We start from the raw sequence: 15520 nt of genomic DNA, 5'->3' as shown, positions 1-15520 counted from the left end.
ACCCGTGCTCCACATGCATGAGAAATTACCTGTTCCATCCCAGTGCACCTATCACATGGACTAACATTTCTGGTAGGAATGAACTGATCTGCTTTGACATAGGTTTCACCTGTTCAGGCGTAAGTTCTACCAATAAAGTCAAAGAATGTTTATAGGAATTGCTGCTTGATACAGGCAAGTACAAAGAAAGAAAGGTAGTTGCGGGGGGAAGAGACCTGCGAAAGAGAGGGTAAGACACAGCAAGCTAAGAAGTGCAGAAAAAGTCTCCTTGTCCTTCCTCAACTCTTCATGTCTACATCAAATCAGTTTTAGAATGACAGTGCCCACCGACCATTTAAATGTGTAAAGTGTGCCCTTACCCTAAAAATGAGTATACCATGGACATAAACAGGAGAGAGGCAAGGGAGGTATACAGGGGTAGGCAAAAGTGGGTTTACAGTGGGGAGTACATAAAACAGAGTTTATTCGTGTACTATTATATTACTTATTTGTATTACAACTGTAAACCTCATTTTGCCCACCCTGTGTATTATTTTTTGTTTGCTCTGTCACAGACAGTCATGGGGTGGAGGAAGTACAGAGAGGTGCGTAGAAGCACAGAGTTAGTCCTCCAGGGGTACACAACGACTCAGAGCCTGAAGAGGATGTGGGAAGTCTAGAGTTACAGGAAATCCTACAGTTTCGGCTATGAAAGATGCTTTACTATTGTTACATATCTGCTGAGCCCGAGAGCCTGAGGCCCAGCCTAGTCATGGGTGCTGTTTCAGGCCTTCCCTGCTTTCTCCTCCTCTTCCTGTTTTTCCTGACACCATTGCAGCTGCGGCACCATCAGGGTGCAGATGCACTGCTGACTGGCGGACAGGTGGCGAGGGCAAAGGAGTTGGGCTCACTTCGCTGGAGGGACTGAGGAACCTGCTTCCTGCTTTTCCTCTGCCACCGTCCCAGAGCTTTCACAGGAAGTCCTAGTGCATGTGTGGCAACAGTGCTGAGTTAGGTCAGGTCTGACTGAAATTTTGACAAAAAGTGTACACTGTGAAATAAATGAATAAAAAACATGACATTTATGTATGAACCATATGCTGCTGTAGCGAACAAGAGTTTTTCTACAATTTCTTCATTGAAGTAAATTAAACATTCAGCATTGGCCAAAAACACAGAGAAATGTATCCTGAAAGAATACATTTTTTTTCCCCAAATTGGGGAATTAGTAAGACTTTGGCTACCACCTTCTCTGATATTGATCATGACTGATAGGAAGCAGAGGCCTGCTCAGACATTGGAAGGAGTCACTGAGTGTGAACTCATTTAGAGTATGTGTGAGACACCTGCTGAGGAGTCCCAAAAATAACACAGTAAGGAACTCAGCAGGTGGCTTACTACCTACTGATGCACCCAGGGTCTGTGGGCCCGCAGAATCAGTCTTAAAATGCAAATGTGGCCTCACTAACCCCCTCTTCTCTGTAAGAGTAGAGGTAATGAACACTCTGGAAAAATACATAAAAGCATAATAAAAAATGTCATCTATAATGTCATTTCCAGAAATAACCTGTACCAGTATTTTAGCATACTTCTGTAACAGCTTTTTATCCTCGTATTTTTTCATTACATATTTGAGATCATACTATGCTGACATGCTTTTTTGTAATGTATGATGGATAAAGCTACACTTTAGGCATACCACATTTTATCCTGTTACCCTGATTTGATTTATAGCATTCACCAGTACCTAACTTATCACATATAAGTTCTATTAAAGAGAGGAACTCTTGTTTTGTTGACCTCTGGATCTTCAAGGCCGAGAACAAGGTCTGGCAAATAAGACGGAACTCATATTGTTGAAAATACTTTAAAAATTTTTAAAAGGAGGATATAAACCACCTATTTAACCAGATTACCAACAAGGAAAAAGGGAAACTCGTTTTAAGGCTCACAAATAAATCCCATAGAACAGCTGTCTACCAGAGAATCCTGGGAGGAGCAAGAAATCTTCCCCTCTCTCCACGACCCGTTTATGGCCCACAAGATAATCAAGCTCAAGCTCACTGAAAAACTTCAACAGATCCTCATGAATAACCTGAGGTGTAGACACTTGTCATTAATAAGGGATCCACTTTCTCAAGCTGGTCCCCAATTCATTCACACATTCCTTGACTCACATTTACTAAGCATCTATTATGTTCAAGGCTTGGTACTAAGGATTCAGAGGGGAATAAGGCATGACACCTGCCTTCAAGGAACTTTAACTAAGTGATACACACACGCACCACTGCTACACAGTAAGTGTTAAAATTCAGAGACAGCAAAGGAGAGGCAACATCTACGTTTATGAGAAAGAGGCAAAGAAGACTTCAAGAGAAAGATTTTACTTTCTTTTACTGGTGGACAGAAAGGAGGTAGGGGAAGAGAGATACACACACCACACACACCTGCTCATGTGCACACATTTCTTTTGACTTTTTAAAACAACTCTTTATAGATTTATTTATTTTTAGAGAGAAGGGAAGGTAGGGAGACAGACAGAGAAACATCTCTTGGTTGCCTGTGCATGCCCCCGACCAGGCCAGAGACCCAGCTCACAACCCAGCTATGTGCCCTGAGTGGGAATCAAACCTGTGACCACTCAGTCTGCAGGGCAATATCCAACCCACTGAGCCACATCAGTCAGAGCTTTTCTTTTTTTCTTTCCTTTTTTTAAAATTTATTTATTTATTTACTTTTAGAGAGGAAAATGAATATCCAATGTGAGAGAGAAACACTGACCGGTTAGCTCCCACACAGACCGCAAAATGGGACCAACCCTGCAACTCAGGCATGTGCCCTGACCAGGAATCAAACAAGCAACTTTTCACTTTGTGGGACAATGTCCAACCGAGACACATCAGTCAGGGCATGCATACACATTTTTCCATTCAAAAATTAAGTGGCCTTGGAGGAGAAAGTCATGGACTGTGGCTTGCGGAAATGAAAAAAAAAAAAACTAAAGAACATGAAAGAAAGCAGAAGCTAAAAATCATAAAATATATGAACATCTGTGTTTTCAGCCTGAGTCATTGCCTGTAAAAACAAAGACCTACCTACTCTGAATTTTATTACTGCTGGAGCCAAAGACGTTCTGGGGATGCCACAAGTTCCCTTCTACTCACTGTTCACTATTCAGGATATTGTAAAGCTTTTTTTTTTTAGGATGTTGTAAAACTTTAATTAAGAGTTGGGCCCTGGCTGGTGTGGCTCAGTGGATTGAGCACCGGCCTGCAAACCAAAGGGTCACCAGTTCAATTCCCAGTCAGGACATATGTCTGGGTGGCACGCCAGGTCAGGTCCCCAGTAAGGGGCACTCGAGAGGCAACCACACACTGATGTTTCTCTCCCTCTCTTTCTCCCTCCCTTCCCCTCTATCTAAAATAAATAAAATCTTAAAAAAAAAAAAAAAAGAGTTGGAAAGACTGCATTTTCTCAGTCAGGAGTTAGTAAAATATCCTATGCAAAAAATTTTCTGACAAAACTAATCTCATTTATAATGAAGTGGCAAAAGAACTTTTACAAGTTGAAATAAAGTATATGTAGAAACTAAGTAACCTGAATTTTCTTGCTTCTGTTTTTTCTTAGGTCTGTAATGTGTCTACCCATCAGTAGGAAATGCTAAAAAGACTCTAATGTGAAGCAAAATATTAAAAATTTTTAATGTCCTCCTATATGTCATGCCTACTATAGAGGTAGAGTGCAGTAATTTATCATTTAATTTTTTTTTATTTTTAGAAAGAGTGGAAGAGAAGGAGAAAGAGAGGGAGAGAAACATCAATGTGTGGTTGCCTTTCATGTGTCCCTCACTGGGGACCTGGCCCACAACCCAGGCATGTGTCCTGACTGGGAATCGAACTAGCCACCCTTTGGTTTGCATGCTGGTGTTCAATCCACTGAGCCACACTAGCCAGGGCTAGCATTTAATTTTTAAGAACAAAAATTTACACTTATGTTTTTATTTTTAAAGCTTATAGTTCTTTTTTTAAATTTATTTAAATCATTTTTTATTTTTCAATAACAGCTGACATATAATATTATATTAATTTCAGATGTACACCCCAGTGGTTAGATGTTGTATAACTTACTAAGTGAACATCCCAATAAATCTCACATCTATCTGACACCATACACAGTTATCAGAATATTACTGACTACATATTTCCTATGATGTACTTCACATCCCCATGGCTATTCTGTAACAACCAATCTGTACTTCTTAATCTTTTCACCTTTTTCACCCATTCCCCCAACCTGTCTCCCATCTAGCAACCCTCAAAATATTCTCTGTGTCTGTGAGTGTTTCTGTTCTGCTTCTTTATTTTGTTTTTTTAGATTCAATTGTTGAAAGATATGTATTTATTGCCATTTTCTTGTTCATATTTTCTATCTTTTTTCCTTCTTCTTAAAGAAGACCTTTTCATAATTCAAGTAATACTGTTTGGTAGTGATGAACTTTAACTTTTTCTTTTCTGGGAAGCTCTCTATCTGTCCTTCGATTCTAAATGAAGCGTTGCTGGATAAAGTAATCTTAGTTGTAGGTCCTTGCTTTTCATCACTTTGAATATTTCTTGCCAATCCTTTCTGGCCTGCAAAGTTTCTTTTGAGAAATCAGCTCATAGTCTTATGGCAGCTCCCTTGTAGGTAATTAACTGTTTTTCTCCTGCTGCTTTTAAGATTCATCTTTGTCCTTAATGTTCTGTATTTTAACTATGTATTTTGGTGTGGGTCTGTTTGAGTTGATCTTGTTTGTGACTCTGTGCTTCCTAGCATACTGTGACTTGTATGTCAATATAGAAGTCCTAACTAGAGTAATTAGGCAAGTTCAAAAAGAGCACCCAATTGTAACAGAACAAGTAAAATTATCTGTGTTTGCAGAAGACATGATCTTAGATGTAGAAAACTAAGGATTCCACAAAAAAACCTATTTAGAACAAATGAATTCAGCAAGTAGTAAGACATAAAAATCAATACACAAAAACCAGTAAGATTTCTATATACTAATGATAAACAATCTGAAAAGGAAATTAAGAAAATAATTTCGGCCCTGGCCAGGTGGCTCAGTTCACTGGAGCACTGAACGATATGCCATAAGGTTGTGGGTTCGATTCCCATGGGAAGGCAACTGATTTGATGTTTCTCTCACACATCAATGTTTCTCTCTCTCTCTCCCAGCTCTAAAATCAAGAAGCATATCCTTGGGTGAGAATTAAAAAGAAAAAAGAAAGAAAATAATTTCATTTGAAATAGCATCAAAAAGAATAAAATACTTAGGAATTAACTTAACCAAGGCAGACTCAAGCATTGACAATTATAAAACATTCTGTAAGTAAAGAACAAGTAAATGGAAAGACAGCCCACGTTCATGGATTAGAAGACTTAATATTGATAAGATTTTTAATACTATCCAAAGCAATCTACAGACTGAATGCATTCTCTATGAAAATCCCAATGACATTTCTTGCAGAAATAGAAAACTCATTCTAAAATTCATATGGAATCTCTAGGAACCCTGAATAACCAAAACAATTTTGAAAAATAATATAGGCCTCAAACTTCCTTTTTTCAAAACATATTACAAAGTTACAGTGATCAAACAGTGTGGTACTGGCATCAGACATTTAGACCACCAACACAGGCTAGAAAGCCCAGAAACAAACCCTTGCATATATAGTCAAATTATGTTCTGCAAGGATGCCAAACCACTCAGTGCAGAAAGAGCAAGTCCTTTCAATAGATGGTGTTGGGAAAACTAGATGGTCACATGAAAAAGGAATGAAGTTGGAATCTTACCTTAAAACATATACAAAATTTAACTCAAAACGGATCATGGGGGGTAGAAGTGAGAGAGAATATAAGGGGAATAAAAAGTAATAAAAAAGTATGATAAAAAACAAACTATTAAAAAACGGATCAAGGACTTGAATGTAAGATTTAAAACTATAAAACTCTTGGAAGAACACATAGGGGAAAGCTACATGATATATACAGCTATACTTTCTTGCATGTGACACAGGTAACAGAGTAGATACAGTGAACTACATCAAAATGTAAAAGTTTTGTGCACCAATGGACAGTATCAACACAATGAAAAGGCAACCAATGGAATGGAGAAAATATCTGCAAATCATATGTTTCATAAGGAGTTAAATCCAGAATATATAAAGAATTCCTACAACTCAGTAACAATAAACAACCAATATGAAAAATGGACAAAGTACTTGAATAGACATTTCTTCAAAGAAGGTATCTAAATGGCCAATAAGCAAGCACATGAAAAGATGCTCTCGACATCACTAATCATTAGGGAAATGTAAATCAAATCAGTGAGATGATACTTGATACCCTTCAGGATGGCTATTACCAAAAAACCAGAAAGTGATAAGTATTGGTGAGGATGTAGAAAAATTGGAACCCTTGGAATGTAAAATGGTACAGCTGCTGCCCTGACTGGTGCGGCTTCAGATGGATGGGCATCCTCCCTCAAAGCAAAAGGTTGCGGGTTCATTCCCAGTCAGGGTGCTTATGAGAGGCAGCTGATTGATGTTTCTCTCTCACATCGATGTTTGTCTTCCTCTCTTTCTCCCTCCCTTCCCTTCTCTAGAATTATTATTTTTTAATTAAAATGGTATAGCTACTATGAACAACATTATGATAGTCTCTGGAAAAATGAAAAAAAAAAAATAGAATTACCATATGATCCAGCAATTTCACTTTTGGATATATACCCGAAAGAATTGAAACCAGAGACTTAAATAGATACTTGTATACTAATATGAAGGGCAGCATTATTCCTAATAGCCAAAATGTGGAAGCAACCCAAGTGTCTATGGAAGTATAAATGGATAAACAAAATGTGGTATGGACATACAATAAAATATTATTTGGTCTTAAAAAGAAAGGAAATTCTGACACGTGCTACAACACAGATGAACTTTTAAGACATCACGGTTAGTAAAATTAAAAAAAGATGAATACTGTATGATTCCACTTATATGAGGTACCTACAGTAGTCAGATTCATAAATAAATGTGAAGTAAGTAAATACAGAAAGTAAATAAATGGTAGTTGCCAGAGCCTAGCAGAAGGAATAATGGGGAACTTTTCTTTGACGAGTGTAGAGTTTCAGGTTATGAAGATAAAACAAGTTCTTGAGATGGGTGGGTGTGATGGTTGCACAACAATGTGAATGTATGTAATACCACTGAATCTTACACTTAAAAATGTTTAAAGTGGTAAATGCTATGTTATATATATTTTACCACATTATTTTTAACAACCCACTTATCAGAACAACATAAACAATATACCCCATCCTCAAGATTTTCACTCACTGGGCTACTGTCATATGCTCTGTGAGGAGAGAAATTTATTCATCCATTCATTAAGTAATATTATGTGCCCAGGCATGGTTTAATGTTCTTGGATTACATCAGTGAATACAAAGATCCAGGTTCCTAAGGAACTTAAAAATTAGTGGAAGAAGAAGATAGATGAAAGAAAAACAAAGTAATTTGTACTGTATGCTGTAAAGTAATTAGCTGTAATGAACGAAGAAAGAGTAGAGTAATTGTAAGGCAGGATTGCTGGGATGGGTGGTGGTAGCTGTAAATGTTAAATAGGGTGAATAAGCCTCACTGGAGTGACAGTTTGGTGAAGATTTGTTAGAGGGAATGGAGCACATCGTGTGGAGAGATGAAGAAAGATCAGCCCAGGAATAGGGATAAGGTAAGAGCAAAGAGCCTAAGGAACACCAGCCCGTTGTTTGAGCAACAGCACAGAGGACACTGTGGCTGGAGCAGAGTAAGTCAAGAGCGTGCTCATTAAAGAAATTATTAGAAAGTTACAGGCCACTGTAAGGCTTTTACTGGATATAACTTGAAGACAGAGACAGATTTCCTTACAGCTAGGGATAGAATGATAGAAAAAGAAGAACCACAGGTGACTTTGATATTTCAGGTCTTAGCAATATTAAAGATGAAATAACCATGAATTAAGATGGAGAAAGCTTTAAGAGAAGCAGGTCGGAGAAGGAAGATGAGGAGTTCAGTGTTATTAGACATGTTGTGTTAGATATATCTAGCAGATCATTTAAGTGGAGATGTGAACAGATAGGTGGGTATATGAGTCCAGAGTTCAGGAAAAAAGATGTGGCTAGAGCTATAAACCAGCGTACTGATAGAGAGAATCAGCAAAGGAGACACAAGGAATGACCAAAGAGGTCAGTGGAAAACCAGAGACCTCAGATGGACCCACTGGGTCCATCTATTACTCCTTCTTTAACCCTGCGAAACAGCTCCATGTATGAAAATTGAATGAGACCACGTATGGAAAAGCAGCAATGGAGTGCTAGACTTATGCAAGTGCTCAATAAATGGTGTCGTTATGATTAACGAGAATAAATCTTAGCTCCCTCCCAGTGATATTTATTCTACCACTTTACCGGAAATAAGCCAGAAACTGGAACTGAAGAAGATGAACAAAGGCAACAGAAACCTTCTACAGTAAGACTGCAGTCTACCACCTACAGACTGAGCCTGACTGTTCATTCCTCTCCGCAACATAAGCTTTATCAAAATGTCCGTTTTCTCCTTGAACGTGCCCTGTGTGTCCTGCCTCCATTCCTTGCTCAGGTTACTCTCTCTGCTTTACACAGTCTCTTTCCATAACTACTTATTCAAAATCCTAGCCCATTCTTTCAAGGCATACCATAAAAGCCACCTTCTGCTTTAAAAATCATTCATGATTTAGACTAAGTGGAGGTAAGCTCTTTCCTCTAAATTTTTGCAGTTTTAATGAACTCTCATGGCACTTCCCATTCCTTAATGTAGGCAACTGAGAGCTTTCATTTTATTTTCTTATGTTATCCTTTCTAATTATATTATATCCCTAGCACTATATTAATTCACCAGTTCAACAAGGAGAGCCTAAAAGAGTACACGTATTTACACAAATACATAATTTAACCACTGTTACTACAATAAGCCTTTTAGAAATCATATTTGCTGTCATTCTAAATTTTGGATTAAATCAATATTCTGTACTACATTAAATCTTGTTTTCTACACATCTGCTTTTTACATTCCTCTTCTTGCTACTCAGGCTGTAAGTCAAATTTCAACCTATAAATAAACAGCACAGTGTTAATAAATCCCATCTTGTTACAATTTGTAAAGTACAAGAAATCCAAATTGTGAAGGCAATTCTACTTTCTTTCTCTATGCTCACAATACTCAATTTGTCACAATCAAGAAATTTGTGTACTGAATAACTTACTCTATTTCCATCTGAAAAATAAGGCATTCTACTTTCAGCATGATATTGAAATATTTACTTGTTTCAGTTTACTTCCCTCTAATTCCCAGCTCTCCTACATAATAGCTGGTCTGTTTTATTTTTAAATGAATAGTGAGAAAGAAGCAGAGTTAGTTAAGAAAGCTTTTAGATTCTGTCAGACCTAGATTTAAATCTAGGCTTCACTTGGCTCAACTCCAGTAAGCTGTAGAACCTTGATTAAGTTACTTGATATTCTGGTCCTCAGTTTCCTGATCTTTAAATAGGAATATTACTTAAAGGTTATTAAAAGGATAAATGGAAAATTAGATACGATAAAAAAGCATGAGAACTGGATGCTATAATAACATTTAGCTTTTCTCTATATTATTACAGGACCCATCCACTATTTCGAAAGCTATTACCGTAACTTACTGGAAACCACTAATTTTTAAATTTAGGACAAGATCTGTAAGAGTCAATGCTGACTTTGAAAGTGCAAAGCTACACTGGTTTTATATGAAAAAAAATTACTGGTTTATATTGATACTGGCTACAGTACATATTCTAGGAAGATCTTCAACATGAACAATAAATGAAATAATAAATAAGAAAAGTAGAAAGTGATACTTGTCACTTGTCATCATTGTTATTAGTAGTTGTAGTTTACAACTGGATGTAACTAGGCAATAATTTTAAAGCCAAGCATATGTAAATAGGACAAATACATTTGGAGGCCGAAGAAAAGAAACTTAAAAGAAAAGGGTAATGTTTACTGTTCAAAGAAATTGGTTTACCTGAGTCACTAGCTGCAACAACAACTGTGCCACCAGGAGCAAAAGGATCATTGTATTTCAGTGTTTCTACCTAAACAAATTACACAAAACCATGACTGAGTGAGGCAACATTTCATAGCTGAAACCTCATTGCCATAACAAAGAAAATATTCTTTACAGACTCTGATTCATTAAGGAATATAAGTCATTAGGAACAATGTTTCCCCCTACTAATTTGCAATCTTATTAAATCAAAATCATACACAAAACTGCATGAAAGATTATGTGCAGTTTAACAAATAAGTATCAAGTGAACACATACATAATCACCTCCCACAAAATTGCCAACACCGCAGAAAGTCCTCACGTGCTTCTCTCCGATCCCCACCCCATCCCTCCTATGCAGAGGTAATTATCATCTTGACTTTTGTAGTATTTATTTCTTTTTTCTTCATAATTTTGCTACTGGTATAGATGCACACTATTTTAACTTTTTTATTTTGAAACTAATTTTAGATTTCTAGAACAGCTGTAAAGATAATACAGAGATTTCCCATACATCCTCCACTCAGCTTTCTCTAACATTAGTATCTTATATAATCATGGCACAGCTATTAAACTGCAGAATTAATACTAGTACAAAGCTATAGACTTAATTTGGACTTCAACCAGTTTTTCCATTAATGTGCTTTTCCTATTCCAGGATGACATGTTGCATTTAGGATACATACTACTTTAACTCTTACATATTGTAGTACTTAACATCAGAAAATGCTACATTTCCATTTTCTATTTGTTATCTAAAAACAATTTAGCATTCTCCTTAAAGAAAACATGTACTTGTGCACGGGGTGGAGGAAAGGAGGGAGGGGAGCAGAGGGCAGAGAGAGAGAGAGAGAGAGGGAGATTCCTGCTAAAAAGATCCTGCCACTTTCAAATAAGCCATGTATTTAAAACTCTGGATTGTGTTTTAAGAGTGAGTAGCTGCAAAGAGTGAGAAGCCAGTTGTCTCCTATAGTTTTCAATCACAGTCAAACAGATTGTCTCTTTAGGGAGACAACTGAACTTTTTCTTTCTGGCATATTTGTAAGAGGCCATCCAAAAGCCTTGGCAGACAAGTGAGAGGGGCATGGAAAGAGTTTTGCAATACTTATCTCCTACTCATCTATTTCCAATCATCAAGAAATTGGAGACCTTGCTAGTGTGGCCCAGTGAATTGAGCACCAGCCTGCAAACCAAATGGCCTCCTGTTCAAATCCCAGTCAGGGCACATGCCTGGGTTGCAGTCCAGGTCCCCAGTAGGGGGTGCTCCAAAGGCAACCAAACATTGATGCTTCTCTTCCTCTCCCTCCCTTCCCCTCTGTCTAAAATAAATAAATAAAATCTCTTTTAAAAAAAGGAAATTGGATATTATAATTGAATGCCAAAGAACAATGCAGAGCTCAATTTATAAATTCCCAAGTAAAACAAATGTATTTGAAAAGGGAAAAGCAATCCTGAGAATTATATTCTCTCTTTTAAAAAGAGGATCCATTAAAACTCTGGGCAGAAAGAATTCATACTAATGAAGTTTTGGAACTGAAAATGATAGTTCTTATTTTAACTGATGCCAATGATATTATATAGAAACTAGCACACTAGCTTATACTCTGATTACATCTGCTGAATAAATAAACAGCAATCGAAGAAAAAAAGCTGACCTGTATAGTAAATGACTTTCCAAGGTTCCTAATATTGGTGTGAGAGACAGTTACTCACACGATAACTTAAGTCACCAACTATTAATTGCTTCTTATCTTGACTTTGAGGGAAGGAAAAACAAGCAGGTCAGGTTTTTAACAACAGCTTACAAGTTTTGTGTACAATTACAGAGAGAAATAGAAAAAACATGCCTGCATGCACGTCAGTTTGAAGTTCTAGTCCTTCATCAAACACACTGTGCGACCACTTGAAAATGCCACTGGGAGAACAAGGGAAGAAAATGGATGTGTAGCCCAGGAATAAGTGGTCACAAAACTCTTTATGTTATGCTCAGTTTGATAATTAGGCAATTTCGTACAAAAAATTTTCATAACTAAAATTCATGTTCCCAAATCCTCAAAAAAGGTCACCTAACTTACTGAAATTCTCTCTCCTGTATCAGCCGTCCACTCCCCACTTTGGCAGCAGGACTCAGCACCTACACAATGCTACCACACACCAGGCTAGGGCAGTAGGAAGTGGCAGTTGTTTGTTTATTCTGGTTTGGTTTTAAAATTATGTCCCTTTGAAAATAGAGACCATCCTTGAGGGAATAGGAAAGACTTTTGGGGAGAGACTCAGGACTGGAGGCATAATCAGAGGCCTGGGTTTTTTGTTTGTTTGTTTGTTTGTTTGTTTGTTTTTTAAGTAAGATTACAAAATCAAGAGTTTTGAAACTACAAAGAAATGAAGTTCAATTTTAGGCTATAGTGGAAAAGACCTTAAAGATTTTTGATCAAGGTTTGAATTCAGTTCCATCATTTACTAAGCTATTACTACTTAACCTAAGCCTCATTTACTTTATCTTTTTTATTTTTAAAGATTTTATTTATTTATTTTTAGAGAGAGGAGAAGGGAGGGAGAAAGAGAGGGGAGAAACATCAATGTGTGTTTGCCTCTCATGTGCCCCCTACTGGGGACCTGGCCCACAACCCAGGCATGTGCCCTGACTGGGAACTGAACCAGCTTCTGTCTGTAGGCCGGCACTCAATCCACTGAGCCAGACCAGCTAGGGCTCATTTACTTTATCTTAAACATGAAGATAATAACATGAAGTTCTTAGGATTATTGTGAAGATTAAATGAAGTAACATGAAAAGAGCTTACTCAGCACCATGCCTGGCACATACAAAAGATTAGATAAACAGCTACTCTTATATTGCCAATTGGTTGTTTTGTTTTGCTTTTAATGGAGAAATTAAGAGTTGTCAGCAAGGGCAAGTTGCTTTCGAAAACCGGGGAGAAAAAAGAAAAAGTAACTAGAACAAATGGCAGAAAAATTTCACTAGTGTAGAGGAACAGGAGACTTTTTTATTTTTAAATTAGAAAGAGCTGATTTGGTTTTCTTGCTCTTTGAATGATACAAGTGAAGAATGAGAGGGTAGAATAAGGTGAGCGAAAAGAATTCAGGTTGCAGCCAATTTACGAAGAATTTGGCAAATGGGTCTACACTGCAAACTATGCACTGTAGGAAAACACAGTATCCAGTGGCCTGTGGAAACCACAAATATTCAGTTACGGAAGCATTTGCTCAGTTTTACATCAATGGAAAATACCAGTTCCTGGCCAAGTAGCTCCTTACCAAAGACAGTAAGGAAGATATTCAAGAATACCAAAATCTATTACCTTTTTAAAAAAATATTCTTTAAAAAAGTTTTTTAACTGAATTTATTGGGGAGACATTGGTTAATAAAATTAATAAAGCTTTCAAGTGTACAATTCTATAATACACCACCTGAATACTGTATTATGTGTTCACCACCCAAAGTAAAGTCTCCCCTTTACCCCTGCTTCCCCTACCTTCCCTTTAGTTATCACCATACTACAGTCTGTATCTATAAGGTTGACATTTTTCCCCCCAAGGAAGTATTCTTTTCTTAAAACTTAATTTATTTATTTTTAGAGAGAGGGTGAGGTAGGAAGAAAGACAGGGAGAGAAACATCAAGTGGTTGTTTTTCGCATGCCTCCAACTGGGGACCAGGCCTGCAACACAGGCCTGTGCCCTGACCAGGAATCGAACCAGCAATCTTTTGGTTCACAGGCCAGCACTCAGTCCACTGAGCCACACCAGCCAGGGCAAAGGAAGTATTCTTAATCTAAGAGTATTAAAGACAAAATTTTTGTTTCAAATGCCTGTCATTCAACTGATCCTTTCTGTGTCTGGTTTACTTATAAACATGACAATTCTGCCTCAAAAAATAAGCCTCCAAACAAAAATTTTAAAAGAATCTAAAATTATTCATAATTATTAAAACTGGATGACAGACACATGAAAGTATGTTAGAATATTTTATTGTATTACTCTTTTGAATATGTTTAAATACCCATGATATAAAGATTTTGTTTTTAAAGCCTCCAGACGATAAAGCACTTGGCTGGTGAACTTGGTTATGTTCATTTTCTGGGTTCCAGTGTTCCCACTGTTAAAATAGAAACACCAATGCCTGCTTTGCAAGGTTGATGTGAAGATTAGGAACAATGAATGTAAAGCACATGAGAAGTAGCTGATCACATAGTGTGTGGTTATTAAATGGTGATTGTTGTACTATACATGTTCTCAAGAGCCTGACATTTAGTGGGAATTTGAACTTCTGTACAAGATTAACATTCTAGATGTGTCTATACAATAACATAAATGATTTTATTTTTCTAAAACATCAATGTTTTTCCCTTTAAATTGGTTTTCATTATTTCAATAATGCATATCTAACATTTCTGAAATCCTTTACTTAAAATTGGTATATGTATTTCTAATAATTTATTTTAATATCTCCAATGGGACAATATTTGGTCCTTTGAAAAGTAGACTTGAGTTTTGGATGGCATAAAGTTATTCTAGTTAATGCCCATAGGTGATCAAGCTGTGAAATACTGCTCTGAACCAAAACCTAATTGGGTTAAGAGAGACTAAAAATTTTATATGGCCCATCAGAAGTAACCTAAAATAGGGTTCTTTTGTCACCATTTATTTCCAGAAACTCACTTAGAACACTTGTTACCCATTTAACAGTTTTACCCCCTCACTTACCGATGTGTTACTGCTATTGCTGGCTGCACTGAAAGGGTCGGTGCTGCAGGTGGCAAAAGGATCAGCAGAAGGCTGCTTGAAGAAACAGTCAGATGCAAATGGATCTGAGCCTTTGAAAGGATCACCTCCAAATGGATCTAAGAAAATACAGCACAAACATGAGAGATTAAAATCTAATACACTGGAGTTCCTGTCACCTGAAGGCATGACAACTGCAGTGATAAAAAGACATTCTGAGTTCCTGAAGAATCTAAGTTAGATACTTTCTATTATTTCTCCTGATCTTTAAAAAAGTGTAAACAGTTCCGTCTAGTTAAACAGCTTTAATTAACATTCTTTCCTACTAGTTCACCATTCGCCCAAAGGACACCGATTCCCAACACTTAACTACACAAATGTTCCCTGCATGCTAGGTTTCATAATACCTCTAAGCAGGTTTTAACTGGGGAGGCAGTACCACAAATTTTGTTATGATTTTAATCAAACAGGCTTTCATCTAAAACACTTATTTTTTTAAATTAGCATATAATTTCAAAGGATCTCATTTTAAGACCCTTATTCTATGCTATTGTTAACTAAAGATAACAACAACAAAAACTTTTAAATGTATTTCTTCCTCTGAGCTCAAAGGTAACAGCCAATAGTTCGGAACAGCTTTGTAAAGCATAGCTAAATGGAACAAAAG

The 15520-nt window shown here is 37.0% G+C and overlaps 1 protein-coding gene across 3 annotated transcripts in view; it reads right to left on the bottom strand.

The window, feature by feature from the left end:
• EPS15 (epidermal growth factor receptor pathway substrate 15) overlaps positions 1-15520 on the bottom strand; it is a 132791-nt gene that overhangs the window by 11049 nt on the left and 106222 nt on the right. For all 3 annotated transcript variants that reach the window (XM_045856801.1, XM_045856811.1, XM_045856793.1), the window contains 2 exons: positions 14836-14972; positions 10089-10158 (listed from right to left, as the gene is read on the bottom strand). In XM_045856801.1, coding sequence (XP_045712757.1) covers positions 10089-10158; positions 14836-14972 — 207 coding nt within the window. The remainder of the gene's footprint in view (positions 1-10088; positions 10159-14835; positions 14973-15520) is intronic.

This window comes from Phyllostomus hastatus, unplaced genomic scaffold (assembly GCF_019186645.2).
Source record: "Phyllostomus hastatus isolate PE091 unplaced genomic scaffold, TTU_PhHast_1.1 phas_contig_147, whole genome shotgun sequence".
Lineage (NCBI taxonomy): Eukaryota > Metazoa > Chordata > Mammalia > Chiroptera > Phyllostomidae > Phyllostomus > Phyllostomus hastatus.
Note: the sequence above shows the minus strand (reverse complement) of the source record. Positions and strands in the feature narration are given on the sequence as shown.